General features: G+C 37.1%; 1 protein-coding gene across 1 annotated transcript; it reads right to left on the reverse strand.

The window, feature by feature from the left end:
• Nucleotides 1–22: 22 nt before the first annotated feature.
• LOC141444060 (uncharacterized) lies at nucleotides 23–23,254 on the reverse strand. Its single transcript, XM_074109495.1, has 12 exons — nucleotides 23,119–23,254; nucleotides 22,258–22,626; nucleotides 21,086–21,184; nucleotides 17,138–17,760; nucleotides 14,175–14,800; nucleotides 10,203–10,285; nucleotides 8,691–8,847; nucleotides 6,821–6,903; nucleotides 3,526–3,667; nucleotides 3,177–3,353; nucleotides 739–879; nucleotides 23–93 (listed from the first exon to the last, which is right to left on the reverse strand). Exons 1-12 carry the CDS (start codon nucleotides 23,158–23,160, stop codon nucleotides 23–25), a joined length of 2,613 nt encoding a protein of 870 aa, XP_073965596.1. The 5' UTR covers nucleotides 23,161–23,254.
• Between the last annotated feature and the right edge of the window lie 340 nt (nucleotides 23,255–23,594).

The raw sequence follows: 23,594 nt of genomic DNA on the forward strand, positions 1-23,594 counted from the left end.
GTCCTTGCTAATATATTCAGATTCACTTACCATCACTATCTTCTATCGTAATTATTTCTGGTTTAGTTTCTATGAGTATCACGTCAGTATCCTCTGAAATACGAAATTACTAAATTACAATATTTTTTATTTTATATAATTTCCAATTTTAATCTTTTAATACTTAGGATGATAATGATGATAAAAGTTTTGCAGGATTAAAAAATAAATTAATGCATACTTGCATTAATTTATTTTTTAATCAATAAAATTTTACTGTAATGTCAACTTCATGGTTTGCTTTCGATCTACGTTGCTTCAAAAGCTCCGAAGCCTAACTAAAGATGATCACACACAATCATACACATTGGACGGGATTGATGCCGTAAAGTCGTCAACATAACACGTGCTGGGCTAATTCACTGTGCAGCGCCAGACCTGGGGTAGAGCAAAGCAAGAGAAGCGGGTGCTAGGCGCCAGAGGGCCTACTCCGATATTCTAAAATCGAAGTTTGTATCGTAGCATCCCTCTCACTCTCGTATTAACACAGAATAAATAGTGTATTAAATAGTATAAGCGTCAGAGGGACGGAACGACACGAACTTCGATTTCGAACTTCAGTTTCAAGTGCAAAATAAAAAAAATATGACGACTTTGCAGCTTTCGTTGGACAGGCGTGGAAGCGGTGGATACAATCCTGCTCTACCTTGATCAAGGGCTAGAGCTGACGCAGTCACTGTGCTTAAACCGCTACCTTACCTTGACGTTCCCTGTCTACGCCGTCTAAGTCATATTTTTTCATGTTGATAGCCTCCGCTACTTTTTCTATGAATTCCTCATCCTTATCTCTTGGATACTTCTGTCTAAAGAAATGTATTATTTCGGGGGTTGTTTTGTATTCTGAAATTAAAGAACATTGCTTTAACAAATCTCTTAAGAATGCATAGCAATTAGCATTACGAAGGACTTTTACGGAACCGGTTAGAACCGTGTATCAGACGTATCAATGATACGGAACCAAACGTACGAGTTTTTTTTTTACTTACAATTACATTTCCTCTTAAATTTTATCTAAATGAAACTTCGCTCAAAGTTGGCAACACTAGATTCACTTAACTTCCCGGATTTTCCGTGTTCCATCGCCACGGAAACGTAACGAACTAAACGTGAAAATGAATCTAATGGATGCTGATATAAAGTCTGTTATGGTCAATGGTTCAACGAAGAAGAAATGTGTTTGAAGGAGATACTTAGCGCAAGAAGAGCCTGGTATTTGCAAGCGCACAATAATTTAATTTTAGGAACTTAGTAAGAATTGCAGAAGTAAAATAAAGATATTTAATGAAAAACATTTTTTCTCGTCGTTTTTTATGATTCTCAAATCTCTCGAGTGAAAAAACAATCATAATATAGATATTAGTTCGCAGGTGGTAGGACCTTGTGCAAGGTCCACCCGGATTGCTACCACCATCTTGCTCGCTAATCCTGCCGTGAAGCAGCAATGCTTGCACTGTTGTGTTTCGGCGTGGAGTAAGAAGCCGGTGAAATTACTGGCACTTGAGGTATCCCATCTTAGGCCTCTAGGTTGGCAACGCATCTGCAATACCCCTGGTGTTGCAGATGTTTATGGGAGGTGGTAATCTCTTACTATCAGGACACCACTTGCTCGTTTGCCATCCAGTCGAATAAAAAAAAAGTAGGATCAGGGTCTTGGCAGTAATGTTAAATTTAAATTGAAATAATTTATTTTCAGAAAACCAGATTCCGTAATAGTAAAATAGATTAATTAAATATAATTACAAACATTTAATAACAATAAATATGTTTAGTCACACACACACACACACACACACACACGCTCGGACTCACGCACGCACGCAAACTAACTACCTAACATGAAAAATTAATATCTACTAAATTAAATCTAAAAAAGGCCCCCGAGGCATGGTGCCAAAGAGGCTGGCAGCATTCCCCCGTCGAATGGCGATGGCGATTCGTTGAGAGAGATAGCTACCAGCCCTTTGGTCTCCAGTAGTGTCGACCAGGCGCTTTTGCACTTCTTTAATAAAATTTTGTTCGCCGGGACCCCAAGGACCCAGGGTCTCAAATCCGACAGCAACGTAGTTATATGCTGAACCGAGACCCTGGTATTTTAATATTTTCCTACCCTCGGCCGCTTCAGCCGCTGCGCCAGCTTTTTTAGTTGTACCCTGGAGGTGTGAAGGGGCTAGTGTATCGACGCAGGTTGCGTCCCAAACTAAAACCCGACCCATCCTCCAGGGAGTCATAGACATACCGTCTGGTCTTTTGCCATCATCTCGCGCAATGCCATTGGGTTCTAAAATTGACGGCACGTTTATGGTGGTACAACCGGCGGATAATATTACTAAGCGCAGCGTGCCGGGAAAAACGGCCAGCGCTTTTTTGGCAGGAAAGCCCATGGTGGCCCATTTGTTCGACATTAGCACCACAGGGGCAACGGTGTGGAGAACACAAAGCAGCACCCAGCCTCAGCCCAACTGCAATTCGCAGTTTCTGGCTCCAGGAAGGTTCCAGTATTAAGATAAGGATAGGCGTGAAGCCACTCGCCAGATTCTTTCCTTCCTACAGCCAGAAGTCTTGCAAGGTCTGGGCCTGAGCTGGAACTTAAAATTTCAGAATAAGTCAATTTGCAAAGTACGTCGTCCCAGCTCTGTTGAAAATTTAGATGGGTGGGGGAAGATTTTGACCCGGACAAGCCATTAGCCAAGCATTCCTAGCATCGACCAAACCCGTCTCGTAGTTTGAAGGACAATCCTTTAGAATTTTACCTACGAGGTTGGACGTACTATGGACTGATGATAGGAAAGCTGGCAGTGCAACACTAGAAATTTTGCGAATCCCAATCCCACCATTTCTGATAGGTCCATTATATTTTATAATTTTCGGTATTTCAACGTATGTATTTCAACCGCTATGTATTTTAAATTTATACATTATAATACGTACCCCATTCTCAACAATAAATCAAAGAACTAGATACGAGTGCCACTACACTACCACGATAGTTTTTCGGTGCATAAGCCATAGTTGACAACCCTAGAGCGACCGCCGAGCGTAGGTATGAAAAGTGAAGTACATAGGTACAGGTTGACTTCTGAACTATCTGTGTTTTGTGATACAGGCGTGATGTTTGTGTGTGTATATATTCTTGTTACCTTCATTACTCAACATATCCGTCACAAGAATCTTCAAAACTTGTCTCATATGGAAGTGATTCACAAATACACCTTTCTCTCTACTCTTCCTTAGTGTTGCTTTCAACTGTTTCATAAGTCTCTTTATGACTAGCACGAATTGAGGGTTAGCCGGTACAGTCTTGTGTTTTTCTGATGCTGTAATTAAAATACTTATAAAAAAATAAACCATGATGATGATATACCACAATATGCATATATGACCACAATGATGTAGTATTCCAGAAAAAAAAGTCAATTGTATTGTTGTAATGATTAGACATCATCGAAACTTATAGATGATTTTGTTTAAATTAAACAAAACCATTACCTTTGATCGAAAATTCTTTCGGACAATAAGTTTCTATATCAATAACTTGCACGACCTCTGTAGCCTTGTTTCCGTTATCTGTTTCTAGACTTGTTTGTTCTATGACTTGATCTTCATTTCTGTATTTTACTGTGATGTCATGCTGCAATATTGTTATTAGAATTAGAATAAGTTATGCGTTAAGTAATACATTTTTCACCTCAGCACTTCAAACAGCCAGGTTTTGCTATGAGAATCCAGGGAGCAAAATCGCATTTTGCTCACTCCGTGAGACAAAGTAACTTTTTTATTATTATTTTTTAATTCTAGACAGTGCTGGGTCTACTCACTGAATTACAATTTTTTTTTATTCGATTGGATTGCAAACGAGCAAGTGGGTCTCCTGATGGTAAGAGATCACCACCGCCCATAGATACCTGCAACACCAGGGGGATTGCAGATGCGTTGCCAACCTAGAGGTCTAAGATAGGATACCTCAAGTGCCAGTAATTTCACCGGCTGTCTTACTCTCCACGCCGAAACAAAACAGTAAAAGAAAAATTTCAAAATTATTTATTTGATACAGTGGCAGTACAAGTGCATTACAGTTTGGTTACACATTTATTTCAGAAAGTTACTTACTTAAGGTGTTATACTTAGATATTACTTATTTAATACTATTCCACTGCTAGCGATTATGATTAGTGATTTACTTGTGACACCTACACTAGGCTAGGCCTGTTTCGCAGGATGGCACTATAAATAGTTTGCCAGGTAACTGTTAGGCGCTAGGGAATAAACAATTTAAAAAGTGACATTATCAACCAGGAAAATAAAAATAAAACAGTCTAATGTATCTTATATATCTGCCAAATTAAACAAAAATAGAAAGAAAATAACAAAATAAATAATAATAATAAAAGAAACAGTGATTTTGAGGGTGGGTATATATTCTATGTGTATAAGTAAGAGTGTACATGTGAGTGTATGAGTGGTGTTGTAACGTGTTTATTGTAGAGTGTGTAGTATTTGTTCTGATTCACGATAGTTCAAAGTGCTTAGCCAACTTCTTATTTTCTCCTTAGCTTTTCTTATGGAGGACGTTTTAATGTCACATTTCTTGTCTACTTTCTTATATACCGATAAGTGAATGTATAAGCAGAGTCTTTTAGCAAAATGTGACTTTAGTTTTAGCAGCGGGAAGACAAATACGCTTTTAAAGTAATTGCTCATAATTTGGCATCTTAAGTACATACTTATGGGCTATGAGCGCGCTGGTTAAAATAAACAGCTGACGAACAGTAAGTACTTCACTTTCTTTATACAAGGAGTGAGTTGGAAATCGTCGTGGTTTTGAAAGCATTACTTTCAGGAGCGAGCGAGCGTTGCGCTCTCTCTAGTACTATTATGTGCAAGCTCGCCGCCCCTCCCCAAACTGAGATACAGTAGTTAATGATAGATTGAGCGAGGGCTAAGTAGGTATATTTGAGAAGCTGTTTATCCATGACACAGCGCAATTTTTTAAAAATGTAAATATATTGAGACTGCTTATTAAATAAAATATATCTTGAGATAAGGTAACGGCGCCTATTACCGTGGTACTTAAGGAAGTTTTCAAATGAGACCCAAAAATTAAGGGTATCAAAGCTCCTTAACAAACGAGAATATTTTTTTTATTTAAGAGCGTTTATTGAACTTTCAGTGTCTTAACTTTTGGGCTCGTTTTAGTTATTAGTATTTGATAAAATAATTATTGAAATCAAAATACCCAAATCTTCTATTACCGTGGTAATGGACAGGCTATGATTCCATTACCGCGAATTGAGCTTCTATTACCGAGGGTACAAAAAAACGGCAATTTTCTACCATCGGTAAAAGCAACCCGACACATGTTTTGGAACTTAATACCGAGGGATTAAGAAAAGGTAATGGCTTTTGGTTCTGTATAATATATTGTACACAAAATATTTTTTGAGAAAATTTAAATAAAAAACGAAAGTATGATTCGAATAGTGTATCCAGCCCATTGTATTTTATTATGCTTATGCCACCAGTAATAGTTTGATGTATGCATGCTGAATAAAAGTCACAACTTTATCAAAAAAATCTGCACTTACGGTACCCTAAATGTGAATTATTTTAACAGAAAAATAAAATGTCACTCGGTAATAGGGACTGCTTTAAGAACCTATTACCGACCCAAAGTCAATTGAATGGGTCGGTAATAGATTCCCAAACATTCTATTACCGAGGGTTATGCGATCATACCATCGTTAATTGGCTTAGTTTGGAGTGTTGTAAAATCTAATTCCGACCTATAAAAACTATAGGATAGAGTTGTGTTTGAATTACAAATCAAATATACTTATTACATCCTTGGCATATAACCAAAATTACATAACTGGTAAGTAAATATAACATTTCATCGCAATATTTAAACAACTTGGCAAAATAACGGTTTCTATAGAAACTACAAATTTAGTATTGAAGTTTTTGCTAAAAATTAAGAGTTTGTTAATACTTTTCATACCACGGAAATAGTTTTTTAAAAGCGTGAATAGATCAAGATTGGAATAACTGTAACAAATTATATAAACGATAATTTATACCAAAAATAAAGCTTGAAGAACCAAAACTACCACTTTAACTATTACCGTGATATACCACGGTATTACAATCAACAGTTAAAAATGGCGCCTATCGCCGCTGTATTTTATTTTCCATTTTAATCGTATTTCCGGGCCAAAAAATATACAAAAAGTTATCAGAACTCGTACAAAAAACTATAAAAAGCCATTTAAAAACCATAACATTAGTTCAGTTGCCATAAATATTTTGTAAAACACTAAATAAGATTCGAGTCTGCTTGTATGTGGTGTCACGCGTTAGTATGGCAAATACTCTTCCGTCGGTGCCATTTCGGAAAATCACGAATTGCGAAGTCTTTGATTCATTCACATACACTAGCGCTAATAGATACGTGAGTCGACTAAATAAGCTTTTAACTTGTAAAATATATTTTTTAAGAAATCTATCGGTTTGATTATAAAATGCGTATTTTAAATTGCCGCGGTGATGGCCGTCGATTTCGATACCCCCGGTAATAGGCGTCGTTACCTTACACTTTCTTTTTATTAGCCTTGTTAGTTTGGCTGCTGAGATACAAATCAACTTCGTCTCTTGTGTTCGATAAATTTATCGTTTTAAATTTAGAACTGGATTGCCAGTTATAACTGATTGAACAAAAGAGGTACAATACCAACCCAACGAGGGCCTCATTGAATCTCTAAAAAAGTAAGTACTAAAATCTGCTTACCGCAATAGTATCCAGCTCAACATTCGAGCTAGCTCGATTTGAATTTTCAGTAGAATCGTTACCATTAGCACCTTCTGAAAAAACTGAAAAATTAAGAATAATTATCACAGATATCAAAAAATAAAAATATGTATTTTTTTATATTTTCACTTCTCATGCTCGAACAGGGATCGCTAATCCTGCCGTGAAGCAGCAGTGCTTACACTGTTGTGTTTCGGCGTGGAGAGTAAGACAGCCAGTGAAAATACTGGCACTTGAGGTATTCCATCCTAGGCCTCTAGGTTGGCAACGCATCTGCAATCCCCCTGATATTGCAGGTGTCTATGGCGGTGGTGATCTCTTACCATCAAAAGACCACTTGCTCGTTTGCCATCCAGTCGAATAAAAAAAAATCTAGTGCATTAAATAAAATCTTCGTCTAAGACCAAGGTAATTAGGTGTAAACAGCCACAAACCACGCATCTCCCAGACAACGCATTATTTCTCTGGAATTTTAAAGCAATTCAATTCTTTGACCTTGGGAATCGCGAAAACTTGAGAAAATATGTGTATAAAATCACAAGTTCGAATTTCGAGCCAAAAACGAGCGATCTATTATCTATGCCAGTGTTGCAATTCAGGGAAAAAGAAATCTATTTATTATCATGCATTGCAATCTGTAAAGCTCTTTAACCCATTCATTGCCGCGCGCCAGCAGGGCTACTACGAAACTCGAAGTTCGTGTCGTGTGGTCCCTCTAACACTTATACTATTTAATACGAGAGCGAGAGGGACGGTACAATACGAACTTCGAGTTTCGTAGTAGCCGTGCAGATTACGTACTTTGCTGCGATGCCGGACGCTTCTGCAGAACAGACGCCCAGCGGCGTCAGCGGCATTCAGGGAAAGCTAAATTAGACGCCCATCAGCGTTTTCAGCACTACAGATGCAGATTTGTAGATATGCGTAAGAAACAGTTTTCGTAAACCTTTTGTGATTTTCATTATCACTGTTTTTGTACAGAAGTAATGAATAATGTATTTTGTTGGAAAAGTTCGTATTTAAAGCCTGACCAGAATTATATGACTACTCGCCATGTTGCGGAATTTCATTGGAACTAATTTCTTACACTGGCAATAATTTTAATGATTGTCAGTGTCACTGTGGCGGTTTCTTTGAACAATAACAAAAAAATGCCCAAAACGATTCGTAGTCAACAATGGATCATTGAATCCGTTCCATCACCATCCTCGTAATTCTACATCTCGATTTCGCGCTGTCATCGTTCATCCACCATTACCTCTCATATTTCGATTTATAGATTTTTTTCACCGTACAACGGCATCACCAGACACTGGCAAAATTGTGCACGCGATTACACTGGGCGGAGCACGTCGCATGTCAATGCATCTAAAGCTGCGCGTCCACTGCGTCGGAATCGACTTACTTATGACTAAGAAATATATGAAAACAAATATTAGTAGGAACAAGGTGTATGAATAGTTATATTATGAATTCCGATGCCTATGAGTTTCGATCGTTACTATTAAAAAAAAATATGAAGAGTGATCATTATGATGTAAAATGGTATGAGAAAAATTTTTGGACTTCCGATAATAGGACTTAAAAAGTTAAGTGAAAAAATGCGCATCTTGTCGAACACGCTGAGCGATCGTATTACGCTTCACTTTTTTTTTACCCTCGTCTTGAGTGCCAGAAAAAAGCAGGGAAAACGATTGCTTATGTTTCCAAGTCTGCTAGACAATAAGGCCTCCGTTTTCTGTAGGTACTGATGTGGTGTTCCAGAAAAAACGTCAATTGTATGTATTGTAATCATTAGACATCATCGAAACTTATAGATGATTGTGTTTAAATTAAACAAAACCATCACCTTTGATCGAAGATTCCTTCGGACAATAAGTTTCTACATCAATTACTTGCAAGACCTCTGTAGTGTCTGTAGCCTTGTTTTCAATATCTGTTTCTAGACTTATTAGTTCTATGACTTGATCTTCATTTCTGTGTTCGTATTTTAATGTGCTGTCATGCTGTAATATTGTTATTAGAATTTAGAAAAACTATGCGTTACACAGAGTCTAATACATTTTTATCAAGCTTCTATGCTAATAAAGCCCAGTCTAGACTTGCAAGAAAAATTATGCAAGTCGCAATGGATTGCGAGGCCGTCAAGCTTACGAGATTGTGGTGGTCAACCGAGCGCCGCAATGTAATGAAACTTGCACGATTCTTTTGCAGGTCTAAACTAAGCTTAAGCTTTTAACCAACAAAACAACTGCTATTAAACCTAACGGGTTAGTATCATTTCGTTTAAAAAGCAAGGTCTAAGTAGCACTATCAAGTGGACAAAAATTCTTTGACTCAAAAGTCAACGGACCTCCGCAGCGGAGCTCCTATTCCGCGTTTCTATGGCCACAGTACATAGAAGGAGCAGTACATACACCGTCTTCATACAAACGGCCAGAACGCGAGTTATACCTACGCGCCACGAGTTCTCAGCATACCTCGGCAACCATCAGTCGCGAGTGCTTCGCGGTTACGTCACGCGCATTTATTACGTACCTTCATATGCTACAACGATATAAACAGTATTGTTCAGTGTACGGATGTTTAAACTCATCTAATATAATATAATAGAAACGTAACTATTGAAGTTATTTATCAGAATGCGATTTTTTTATACTCTTAAATTCAACAATAAAGCTTTTCGCACATCCCAGAAGAGGCGCAAATACTTCTCCGTAGCTAATTTGTAGGTAACAAATATCCATAGGTACGTAGTGATCAAGCCAAATAAAACCGTTTCAAACATAATACGTTTTTTGGCTTATGAAAATAACGTAAAATGCATTTTAGTTAAACATTACTTACTTAGTCCATCTTTAAGTCTCCACTAATCCTTTCCCTACTTTAAATTTCATGCGACATTCATTATCAAATCAAATACATAACTGAAGACAGTTAGTAGAGTAGGCAGCCCTATCGCGCGTTTGTGTGCCAGGCAGGCGTAGCCATTTATAGATATATATAATATATATATCAAGGGCGCTGCCGAAACGGCTTACTGCTCCTTTTTTATACTGACTGTGCTACGGCGCTTCCCGCCTTGACGCAACTCTAACCTAACCTATGTTAATACAAGTTTTCGCCAAAAACAGGTGAGGACCTCTTGCTTTTTAGACCACTTGCTAGCTAGACCAGATGCTTCTTAGACCAGCTGCTTTTTAGACGAATTGATACTGCTGCAAAATACCCCGCACCTCCACCATATTGAGACTTCTTATTAAATCAAATATATCTTGAGATGCACTTTCTTTTTATTAGCCTTGTTAGTATGGCTGCTGGGATACAAATCAACTTTTAAATACTCTTTTTTTTTGCTTACCGCAACAGTATCCAGCTCAACATTCGAGATAGCTCGATTTGAATTTTTAGTTGAATCGTTACCATTAGCACCTTCTGCCAAAGCTGAAAAATTAAGAATATTATCACATAAATAATATAAATAATAGTAGATTGTACAACAAGAGCATAAAATGAGCCATTTTACCCAAGCCCTTCATAGCCACCCGACCCCGTACGGCGAGGGTGGATAGACACGTCTAGGGGAAAATGGGTTTAATGCTCAAGTTTTACACTGCTTTTCACTTCGATTGCGAGGAAATGAAATAGCAACAGTGGAAACAATTGTTCACTTACTATGTACCTTTATTTTTAATGAATTACTACAGTGGTGGCCATGTAATTAAGAACGATTTGAAGTTCCAGATTATTTTTAACTAAATCATGTCATGTGTAGTCGTGGGTCCTTCTTAGAAGTAACTAGTTACGTTATGAAATAGCCACATGAATAGAGCAAACGGGATTTAGAATAAAGAATAAAATTACTGTCATTTTTTTACAAATTTTGTTTTTATTCTCTTTAGTAACAAATTAAAATAGTAATGAAGCTGGACAAATAATTAAGAACGATTCTTTAACTGTTCGAAAGTTTTTTTATTTGAAACTTAGATTAACTAAATCACACTAACGTGAAGTTTGTACAGAAAAAAAAAGCAATGTAATACATTTTAACTAAAATTAATAGTTAGTAGCATGTCCACGGCTTTTTATTACTGCCTTACACCGGCGAGGCATTGAATCTATCAATTTTTGACATTTCGCAAGAGAGATAGAGTTCCATTCTTCTAAGAATACGTCATACAGTTCTCTTAAATTGCCACACTGTCGATTTGAAACTTTTTTCTTGACTTCGCAACAAAGATGCTCTATTGGGTTCAGATCGGGGCTGTTGGCTGGCCAATCTAAGACAGAAACTGATTGCGATGTGAGAGTATGCTTGGGATCATTGTCGTGCTGGAATGTCCAAATAACCGGAAGCACGCCTTCAGCATATGGTAACATTGTTTCTTCCAGTATGTTTTTGTATTGAAATTGATCCATGTTTCGTTCTATCAGCCTAACAGGTCCAACACCATGTCCAGAAAACATCCCCAAATTTTTACATTTCCCCCGTCATGCTTTAAAGTTACTTTTGTGTACTTTGGGTCGAATGCTTTATTTGGAGGCCGTTTTACATATCGTTTGCCATCAGAACATACCTCGTCGTTTTTCCACTGTCTGACTGTCCAGTTTACATATCTTCTTGCAAATGCAAGCCGGGCTTGCCTATGACACCGTTTCAACATAGGCACCTTCCTTGCTATCCTTCCGTGCAACTTTTCTTCTACCAAACGCATTCGAATACTGCGTGCCAAGATTGCTGAAGGGTTGTTTTCGCCAAAATATTCTTTTCTCAACTCATTAGACCTTTTAAAAGAATTTTGTTTTGCCAAACGAACGATATTTCGATCATCTCGACGAGATGACTTTCTTTGTCTAGGTACACGCGGAACATTTGAAGTAGTTTGATACGTAGCAAAATGCTTTATGGCGTGGAAAACCATAGTTTTTTAACATTGCAGATGATCGGCTATGTGTTTATACGACCAATTCTTGTCGCGAAGTTTTAGTATTACTTTTCTTGTAGATTTATCACAACTTTTATTTTTCCCCGTTGTTTTTATATGAAGCAATCGCCTTAAAGACTTTTGCGGCACTAAATGGCGCCAAAATTATTCAAATAATAACCTAAAACCACAAAGCGGCGGTCCGTTCTCTATTTAAATTTGAATAAAAAATAAACTATTCAGCGTTCTTAATTATATGACCAGCCAGTAAGTAGTAATACTAGGTTTAGATGTAATATATAAAGTTTATCTATTTATTTTTTAGCCAATTATATGTATAAATGAATTTACCGCTAGTAAGGAAAAGTTTTACGATACCGAGAGAATTACAAAAATATACATGCAGTTAGTAACACTTGTCAGTTTGAAAAAATCTTCTCTATAAAAAATCGTTCTTAATTATATGACCACAACTGTATATAATAATTATATTTTTTAGTTTTATTGATTTATTTTTGATAGATTTTAATTGATTTTAATTATTATATAAATAAAAAATTATTAAAAAAAATTGTAGAAACTTTTTCGTTTGTGGCTGTTGATATTTATTTACATTATCATCACTTACAGTATCATTACAGCCCTTAATAATAAAATAAACAATAAACATCTTAATCTACATAGCAAATTATGTGTAAGGCAACTGTGTGGTAGCAATCCGGGCGGACCTTGCACAAGGTCCTACCACCTGCAAAACCACCTGCTGTTGTGTTTAAGCTGGATCCTTAATCCTGCCGTGAAGCAGCAGTGCTTGCACTGTTGTATTTCGGCGTGGAGAGTAAGGCAGCCGATAAAATTACTAGCACTTGAGGTATCCGCCTCTAGGTTGGCAACGCATCTGCGATCCCCCTGGTGTTGCAGGTGTCTATGGGCGGTGGTGATCTCTTACCATCAGGAGACCCACTTGCTCGTTTGCCATCCAGACGAATAAAAAAAAATCTAGGCGACAAAATAACTTTTTATGTTCTAGTGCATAAAACAAAATCTTCGTCAAGACCAAGGTAATTAGGTGTAAACAGCCACAAACAAAGAAGTTTCTACATATACTATTTTTTTAATAATTTTAATTTATATAAATTAAACTAAAAATTAATCAAAATAGACCAATAAAACTAAAAAATATAATTATAATAGTAATGCGTGAACGATAAAAGGCACATACCGCACATGTATAGTAAGTGAACAATTTTTTCCATTGTTGCTATTTCATTTCCTCTCCATCGAAGTGAAAAAGAGAGCAGAGTGTGGAACTCGAGCATTAAACCCTCGGGTGGCTATTTGAACATCTCGGGTAAAATGGGCCGTTTTATGCTCTTGTTGTACAATCTACTAATTCCTGTTGTAAGGTTGTCCAGAAGAGATAGCTCTGAAGCGTTAAGGCCGCCTGTTGCTTACCTTGGAAAATCTCTATATACCTACCTGTGTTTTCTGTACTGCTTCCTGTGTTGGTGTTCAATAAAGAGTCATTGTATTGTATAGTAACTAGCTGTTGCCCGCGACTCTGTCTGCGAAGAATTTGTTATTCGGCATCATGCAATTTTACGGAATAAAAACTATCCCAAGTCCTTTCCAGTCGGAAACTACTCCAAATCAAATTTCATTAAAATCGGTTCAATGGTTTAGGCGTGAAGTAGGTACCAGACAGAAAGGAAAGAGTTACTTTCACGTTTATAATTTTACTAGCTTTTGCCCGCGACTTCGTCTGCAATGTATTCGTTTATTTCTGTCCTGGGGCGTGCTGCGGTGGGCTGGCGCGCTGCTGCCTACCCTCGTATAGGCCGGATATAAACTATCCTATGTCCTTCCCAGTGTCTCAAACTACCTCCTACTCTAAATCGGATCAGCGGCTAAGAGTGAAGAGATAACGTACAAACAGACAGACTGCTGCATAAACTGCTCCATAGTTCCACAACGATGGATCGTGCGCTGCATCAGACTGTTTCCTGAGATTTTCACCAGGTCGCCGGTCCTCTTTTTAAGAGTCTTCCCTCACTACGTCTTTCGGTTCCAGATCGTCGAATCTTGCTGCCCCATCGGCCCCATTAGCCATGTGCGCTGCCCACTACCACTCAAATCTGACAACACTCCATCTCCGAGGTATGAGGTTACTTTCGCATTTCGTCGGATCGTCGGTGATACTACTATACAAACCGCGTAACTAGCATTTTCCATAAGGTATAATTTTCACTGTACCTAACCTACTAACAGTACTAACAATGTATTGTAGTGTTCTGACAGTGAAAATTATACCTTATGGAAAATGCTAGTTACGCGGTTTTGCAGTATGACCGACGATTTATATTATTAGTTGCATTTTGCCATCAAGGTGAGGGCAAAAGCTTACTTACTATTTCGATTTCTGGTTTCCGCTGTGGCTGCTTCTTGAGTATTAATCTTTGCTAACATTGTTTTGAGAAGTAGAATGTCATCTTCCTTGGTGCATATCTTTCTGTAAATCTCCCATGCATTATATATCGTCAAACTTTTTTCGACGTAAATAATTTTTACTCTTTCCTGGACAATCGCATTCAATTTTTCTATCATTACTTCATTAGTTCTGTCGGATATTACAATATTCTCTTTTATAGATATTTCTAGGAGTAGAGATTTCATAAGAAACATTATATCATCGCAAATTAATCGTATCATTGTTTCATCACTTCTAGACTTTTTTCTATCAGCGTTTCCTTGCTTCATCTCCAATGGATTATTTTTAAAATCTACCTTTTTATCACTAGAGTCAATATTCCTAAAAGTATCTTTTAATATTTTTTTGTCAGTATTCTTAACCTTTTGGAGCACTACGGGGATTGTGCTGTCTTTGCTTTCTATATTTTTATACTCTTTCCAATAACTAGGTTGCGTTCTGCAAGTATTGCTTCCCATATTTTTATACTCTTTCCAATTACAAGGTTGTGTTTTGCAACTATTGCTTCCCATATTTTTAAACTCTTTCCAATTACTAGGCTGCGTTCTGTAATTAACATTGATATAAGTAGTAGCATCACTATTATTAAGCATGTCCGTTTTCGTTTTTATATTGGTAGAGCGCCGCAAATCTTTACTTTTATCATTTGCAGTATGTTTAGATGAGTATTTGTCAGGTTTAGGTTCCTTTGTCGCTATTTTAGTTTTAACACTGGTATTGTCGACATCATTGACAATTGATCTGAAATACATGGCATGCTTACTAAATATTGCAGGGGCTGATGAAATACTGAATAACGCCTACCAATATAGTATCTCTTGCGGTGTCCTGTACTCTGGCATGTGAAATGTCTGAGAAAAAGCTCGGGTTACATTACACGAAACCAGCTTTTCAAATTGGGATAGCAGGCTAGCTAGTGTTGTATTAGTAATGACCCAAGAGCACACCAGATTATCTTCGTTATTTTATAAAGCCGAAAAGACAAGAAATTTGGCGCGGCTTCTTTATAAAACGTTAATTGAATTATAATGATGTAGGTAAATTCTGAGAATTTCCATGAGAGTTACATAATACGGACTTTAACAATTCCTGAATTTGCCATGTCTTAATATTATTATGAAAATATACCAGACAATGTTTAGCGAAGAGAAAACTTAAATCGGTTGAAAATTGGATTTAAATAAATGAATATCATGGGACACTTGACACCAATTGACCCAGTCCCAAACTAAGCAAAGCTTGTACTATGGACACTAGGCAATGGATCAACAGTTATATAGATAAATACATATTAAACACCCAAGACCCGAAAACAAACTTCGTATTATTCATACAAATATCTGCCCCGGCCGGGATTCGAACCCGGGACCTTAAGATTCGTAGTCAGGGTTCTCTAACCACTTGGCCATCCGGTCGTCCCAATTATAGTGATTTTTTGAAAATCTATTTACCTGTCTCTTTTTCAAACGCTTTTCTCTATGCAGCAAGTATGGCGCTATGTCTTTCTCTGTCAAATCTTGAATTTCAAACCTTTATAACTTTGTTATTTGTAAAAGTAGCTTTATTCGATACCAGGCATTGTGTAGTAACACAAAATAGTCAAATACCGTATTGCATTAGAATACGATTTTTTTATTTGTAAAACCTCTAAAGTCCAATTCAATATGCTTCCTAGTTCCTACCACCTGCCAGATACCCTTAATCTACATTTGGAGAGACGCCTATTTAAAATATTAGCAAAGCTCCTAGTAATATTTACGTTAGTAACACTGATTACGTTATTAGCCCTGCTAATATTTTTCATCAGGCGCCAAGATGTCTCATTGAGCAGATTTTACGGTACTAGAAAGGTTTGGCAATGGCCGAAGTGATTTTAATAGTAATCGGAATAAAAAAGGTAAATTGAAATGAAGGTTTATACTATAACGAACTGGATAGGTGTAATTTTATAACCTATACTAGACAGAAGTTTGTTTTGAAAGTGGGTAGATAACTAGATACGATACTTAGGTACTACCCAAATTTCGTAGTCGGGGATCGTTCTTAACTGTGTAGTTTGGGGGCATAGATTAAGAAACTTGAGTCTTGTGCGCTCTGGCTTCATTAAGCTAGCAAATCTGATTTGTCATCAGGACCGTCTTTCACCTGTTAGAGGCCCTGGTCACATAAGGACAATGAATGGGGCCCCTCTGACCATAATAAAGCACTATTTTAAATAGCTATCGGTTATTGTTCGGTAATGGAGTATGGACTAGGGGCACCAATGCCCACGGCACGTGCCCAGTGTGCCCAGTGGGGAAGAGGGGCCTGTTTGCCATCCTAAATTAAAAAATAAAGTCATTTTTTATTTCTACGGTGTATATCTGGTCGCATAATTTTCGCAAGGAAGTCATAATGTAATGTATAATGTTTATCAGAATTTTTGTTAGTCATTAAATTAGATTTTTTTTCTCGCCGAAACCGTAAATTTTCTGACTTTTCAAAATGGTCATCCTATAGAAAACTTTTTAACATCCTATCTATAGGTTTGTTTTAATAACAATTTTAAATATTAGACCTCATTCCATCATAGAATAAGTTAGAAAAATGGGTCCATATCAGCTCGCATAATTTTTGAAAGTATTGTTTTAAAAAGTATTATTAAGAATGTATTGTTTGTCATAATCATCATACATATTGTTTAGAACTCTTTTTCTTTGAATCCATTAAGTAATTAAACAATTTGTGGATTCAAAGAAAAAGCACATTCTGACCTAATATGGACCCATTTTTCTAACTTATTTTATGATGGAATGAGGTCAAACATTTAAAACTTACATTTTACGTACCTACTAAGATACCGTACCGATATCAATTATTACCATAAATTATTAGTATTATTACCTTAAAATTGAACTCTTCCTTTTTACGGGGCTTTTGGGCATGATAGCTAGCAATCCACATCTATTTCGTAACCTTGATTTCCTGCTTGTCGAACCGCTCTCAGGTGACCTTAATCTTTTGCTCTTGGAGATTCGATCATGTGATCTTTCTTTTCTTTTTGTGATTCTCTTAGAGGACCTGTCCCTATATTCTGTATCGCGCGAGCACGACCTGTTGTGGCTAGACCGCCGTGTTCGTGACCTTGACCTTAGTGGTTTGGGCCTTGGTGACCGTGACCTTGAGGTGGAACTTCGTGTCAATGACCTTGACCTTACAGCTCTGGAGCGCACCCTTGACTTCTTCTCAACTTCTTGTATCTTGTATCTTCTCAAACTTCGGTCTGGGGAATTGGATTTTGACTTGATCTCTAGTGATTGTTTTTCAAAATCTTTATCCCACTGAGGTGACCTAAGCTTGGAAATTGAAGCAAATTCTTTGTCAATTGCCTTCAATTCTTGTACTTTAGCAGCTTGTTTTGTTTTATACGTATCTTGATCCCGCGAAAAGGATCTGTGCTCTCTGGAAGGTGTCCTTGACCTTGGTTTTCTTGAACAACATATTGGTTCGTCGTCAGAGTCGAAGTCCTAAAAAAAATGTGTTATTATAACGTAGCTAGCCAGTGTCCCAAGTTCAAAATTCGTATCGTACTGTCCCTCTTACTCTTTTAGTAAATACTATTAGCGTGAGCGAGACGGTACGATGGAGGAGAGGGTCATGGGTTAGGCTATAACAAATGATTTTTCGAAATTTATTGCAAGATATTGTATTACATTTGAAATTTACCATGGATATTACGGTGAAGGAAACATCGTGAGGAAACCTGTAACCTGCGAAGAAATTTAATGGTATTTGTGAAGCTCGAGCCCTCTCTCTCAATCTAAGAGGAGGTCCATATCTGTGCCCTGCCGTAGGAGAGGGGGACGTATTTATTTATTTATTTTATTTTATTAATTTGGGTACTTATTTTACGCAATTAAAGCGCAATAAGTACATCACAATGATATTTGTACACAGTATTTAACACAACACTGAAAGGAAAAAATAAATAAAATCAAAAATAAAATAAAAAAACAATAGGTACAAAAAAACCGGCCAAGCGCGTGTAGTCCGCCCGGTGTGTACGCCCGAAATAGGGTTCCGTAGCCATTACGAAAAAAATAAGTAATATTTTTCTAAGGATTTCGTATTTTATGTATTTTCGTATTTTTCATATTATGGCTGCTATTTACTATTAAACTACTAATAATTCTTAAGAAAACTTAACCGTTATAGTTTTCCTTGTAAGTTTGATATACTTACTACCATCCTGATTTTTTTCAAATTTTTCCACCTACCGGTTTAGATTTTAGAGGGGGGGGGGACGCTCGATTTCAATGAAAATTTGCATTTTAAAGTTGAATATTTTGAAAACAGATCACTGAATCGAAAAATCGTTTTAGCAACCCCCTAATGGTTTTACCTCACCTACGCACTTTATATTCGGCTTCAATCACTCTTGCTGGCTCATGCTGAGGCACCGACCGACTTCAGACTGGTAGAAAATTATTTTCATGGTTTTTTGTAGTCAGTTCAATTTTTTTTATCTAATTTTTTTTCACGCTTTTTAGTGTAAATAATCTAAGATACAATAGTTTAATATCAACTGCTCGTCACCTTTTACGAAAGATTGCTTTTTCCGATGCTGAGACGTTAATTATTGAGGAGTCCTGGTGCTTCACCACCCATTTTACCGCATTACGATAAGCATAAGTTGCTTAGCAACTGTGTCAAAGCAATTAAAATTCAACCCGTTAATTACTTGTAATGGAGTAGTAACTCCGACCGATGGTCAACTGTGGTCTTGATCATCAGTTCCACTTCACCAAATGATGATTTTCAAGAGCAAATGCACGAGTTACTGCTAAATATATCGAATTTACTATAGGTGTCCCTACAACATTTGAAGAGTTCCCTCGATTTCCTTAAGATCCAATCATCAGATCCTGATTTGGTGCTTATGGGACCTAATTGAAGACATTCCCTAGAGAACTCAAAAAAAAAATTCAAATCGGTTCATAAATGACGGAGTTCTGAGGTAACAAACATAAAAAAACTGAATTGATAACCTTCTTTTTTGAAGTCGGTTAAAAATACGGTCCCCAAATTACTAATTACGGTCCGTACATTACTAATTAGTCGTAGAACTTTTGTATGGTAGTATACGCACTACATCGGAGAGAAATCGGATGACGGAACCATACAAAAGTTCTACGACTACGCCGGACCGTATTTTCACGGGTTCGGTTCGGATCGGATCGGACGTAGTGCGAAAAGGCCCTCACGATGATGTCCGACGGATGCTCGGCAAAAAGCAAATTATTTACCGTCATTTCGCTCGAATGCTGGCTAAAACGCTCCTGCGGGGGGCAACTACGAAATTCGTATCGTTCCGTCCCTCTGACACTTATACTATTTAATACGAGAGAGGGATGGTACGATACGAACTTAGATTTTCGAATTTCGGAGTACGCGCTCTGTCTGTTTATTCTGTGAGCATTAACCTGTACCAAATGTAACGCTAGAATGCCCAATACATTACAAGTGAATGCTCAAGTCTATCAGCACCTTTAGTTTATGGTTAGTTGGTTAGTTCTGATCACGTCTGCATCTCTGGAATTACCCTTGCAATGTATTTTTAGAAGTTCACTCTCTCCCTCTTCCATCAAGTTTGTTACTTTTCAAATGTGGCTTTGTCCAGCTGAGGCAAATTATGCCAGTGTCTAATGTATTTTGCCGGCAAGTAAACTACTAGAAAACGAAATTATTAGGTACAGGCAATGGTAGATGAACGATGATAGCACGAATTCCTATCCGACTGTTGTCGGGTTTTGATCAGTTCATCATCATTATATCAGCTGTGGGACGTCATCTGTTGGACATAAGCCCCCCAATACATAGACCCCCAGTTGTTTCGGCGCCTGCATTCACCGCGAACCCGCGTCTTTAACCTCAACAGATTGACTTGAACATGAGTGAATAATATTAACAAATCTAATTAATGAATTATGAACGACCTCAAATTGATACTAGTGGGACATCAGGGACTTTCGCTGAGCCCGAGTGAACACCATACTCACTCAGACCAGACAATTTAAGACCAATATTTCCCAATATCAATATAGGAGCATCCGCACCATAAACATTACAGTGTTATCGCTTTGCATTTGATGAAAGAGGTTTGATGAACTAAAGCAGTAGAAAAAAAACGTTCTAAAAAGAATATTCTTTTACTTACACTTTCTTACAAAATAAAATACGTTATTTAATTTATTGTATTTATTTACTTCAACTAAAGATAGAATAACCTTTGCCTTTTCGCGAGAAAATAAAAAAATAACTTATTCCATATGACATTGACAGGTCTATAGCTGCGCCTAGGGCTACCAGATGCAAATTTAAAAAAACATAACAAATATCAAGATATCTAAAGAATTTTACGTTCTCTCCCTAAAACAAGTTTTTTTTGTTAGTGCATATCCATATTCACTCAATGGAGAAACTAAATCTTATTTTCATCTTCCCGTCCCGGAACTTGCCACTTATAGGACTGTATTTAACTTTTCAGTATAGTAGGTACTATACTAAGAGTTACGTCAATTCACATATTTAGGTACTACCTAAACCTACCCGACACAAAGATACAGTTAATCGTTCCGACGATGTCTGCGTCGAAATGAAACGGGGATCAGACCGACTGCTATTAGGGTTCCGCACCCAAAGGAAGCACCGCTCATGTATGAAATAATTAAAAATTAAGCCAATGTAAAATAGGTCAAGTATAAGTTAGGGTACGATGCGAACTTTGGATATATGCAATAGGTACTATTAGTACTTGGAATGTTTGGAAGTAAGTTATACATTTATACATACCCTTCGTGCAAATTCTCTTCGTAGTTTTCTCCTTTCTCTTATAAGTTCCATCTGTGCCTCCACAATCAACTTCTGCTTCTTCAGCAATTTGTATTTGGCCTAGAGCAAGAATTAAGAAACAAAATAATAACCCTATTAAAACTAACCTACTAATACCTATTAAATCAGACGTTAGGTACTTTATGGGGGTTTAAATTATTCATAACAATACCGCGGTGTGTCTTAAATTAATATTATAAGTTTTGAGTAAATTGGTTTCAGTTCATTAATCGAAGTTACCTACTTAGCAATAATGCGTACCTATAGCTATCGCTATCCCGCGAATAAGTACTATGCGGTTTTTCGAGATAAAAGCTATCCTATAATGTACCATGAGACTCACTCATATTAAATGATATTGTAACGCTTTATATATCATTACAAGCTTTTGCCTGCGGCTCGGCCCGCGTGGTATTCGGTTATCGCGCGCTGTTCCCTCGAGACCTGTGCATTTTTCCGGGATAAAAAGTAGCCTATGTCACTTTTGAGCCCATAAACTATCTCTATGCCAAAAATCACGTCGATCCGTCGATCCGTTACTGCGTGAAAGACGGACAAACACACATACATACAAACACACTCTCGCATTTATAATATTATTAATAATATGGACAGTATTTGCATGTCAAATTTCATCGAAATCGATTCAGCGGTTTAAGCGTGAAGATATGAGTTATTTCCACATTTTTATAAATTAAGAATTAAGAAAGGATTGATAGGTGGGAACTTGGTAATTTATGTTTAAGCCACCAATAATAAACTACTTAACCAAGTAGGTAAGTACCTTCTACTTTGACCGGTGTTAACGCTGAATTTAGGTAAGTAGGTACCTATTTTGCCTGACATCGTGACGTGAGAATGAGACGTGGTGGCAAGATGTTATGATAAGTAGTTTCGATTGGTTCGTAGTCAAAAATGAACACGTACAATTAGTGTCAAGTGTCCCATGATATTTATTATTATTTGTCTCTGAAGTTAGCCTAAAATATGTTTCTCGCAGGCATTCGCGAAATCGTCCCCTGTTGATGCCTTAAAGGTTTTATTGTGACGTTACAAGTACATACGTAACTTCAGAGGCTCAAACATAACTTATTTGGTGCATATTGTGTATGTGAAGGTATTGGTATACTCACATTTAGCTTAGCGTTGGCTCGAAGCATCGCAACGTCAGACATACTAGATATCGACATGGCCGAAGAATTCTCTTTTTCCTCGCTAGAGTTTCGAGAACTCAAAGAGAACTCTGGACTCGTGTCACTCCTCAAATACTCCTTCTTATTAGTTATTTTGGCACGCAAAATGTATTGGACCCCGTCCTGCATCTGGTATCGATAACCATCGAGCTGCTCCTGAGCAGCGATGGCGTCAAAGCCTGAACGAAAATCTAAAGCTACTTGTCGCTTATCATTCTCTTCCGGCAAATGACGTACTTCGAACATACCTATCTCAGAATTTGTGGTAAATATACATTCCAAATAGTAACCTAAATCTTCGAGAGTTACCTAAAAGTGAAGTGATAGGTTAATTAAATCGGTTAAAGAAGTGATTTTTATAAGTAGTCAATATAGTCATTGAGTCATCGATAATGCCCAGCATATTGCAAAGCGCGGTGTGTATGTGTTAAAGAGCAAGCAGTATTGCGTCGCATTCAAATTTTGAACCATATGAAAATTTCCGTATATACAATGTTTAGGTACCAAATAATGACTTGCACTGCGCGTGTTATTGATGCTTACAACAAAATGGCGAGATTATAAAATAAAAATGATCATGACATTATGTGTGAAGAAACCGCCGCGCTGTACATAGACAAAACCTTTTAAATAAACTTATATTAATGTAATATTTCGTTATAAAGGTGTACGTAGTTAAAAATGCATTTATTGTCCAATTCACCCACGTTTTGATTTGGAGCGCGCCATTGATAGGTACTAAAATAAACTAAAATTTTCAAACATTATGTGCCACAAAAGTGGAAATATGTTATTACTTACATATGCAGGCAGACCCGAGAGCAGTAGAGTTATCCAGCCCATTTCGTTCCAAATAAAACAAAAATCTAGTTTAAAAAATTTCTCTGCTATCGCAAGTCGTTCATTGCATTGTATCTTGCATTTGCAACGTACCGAAAGAAAATGAAGGAAAAAGCAAAACAAATGAAGAATAAAAACCTATCGTGCGTTTGAATACTAGTGTTTGCTCGTATTTAATTAATTGTGTTCATATATTACGTTGTGAATGAAATTGATTTTTATCTTTTGCTTAGTTTAGATATAAAAGACACCTAGTTCAATATTTTAAGCATCATTATTTATTTTTTTAAAAGAAATGGCTGGAAATTTTGTAGTTTTGATTTGGTTTTAAAACGTCAGAACATGAATTATATTTATTTTCTTCTCTGTGAACCACGGGAGATGAGAGCCGGTTTTCGGTTAGCAGTGCTGCCAGATCTGTCAATTTTCCGCTATTT

The sequence above is a fragment of the Choristoneura fumiferana genome, chromosome 29 (genome assembly GCF_025370935.1).
Source record: "Choristoneura fumiferana chromosome 29, NRCan_CFum_1, whole genome shotgun sequence".
Lineage (NCBI taxonomy): Eukaryota > Metazoa > Arthropoda > Insecta > Lepidoptera > Tortricidae > Choristoneura > Choristoneura fumiferana.

Excerpts from the sequence above, each read along its gene's own strand:
- LOC141444060 (XM_074109495.1), bottom strand. The coding sequence starts at position 23,160 with ATGGGCTGGATAACTCTACTGCTCTCGGGTCTGCCTGCATAT. Across the intron at positions 17,761-21,085 it reads GAAGAGAATTTGCACGAAGG|GACTTCGACTCTGACGACGA; the intron begins GTATGTATAAAT and ends CATTTTTTTTAG. Across the intron at positions 14,801-17,137 it reads AGGAAGAGTTCAATTTTAAG|AACGCAGCCTAGTAATTGGA; the intron begins GTAATAATACTA and ends TGTTAATTACAG.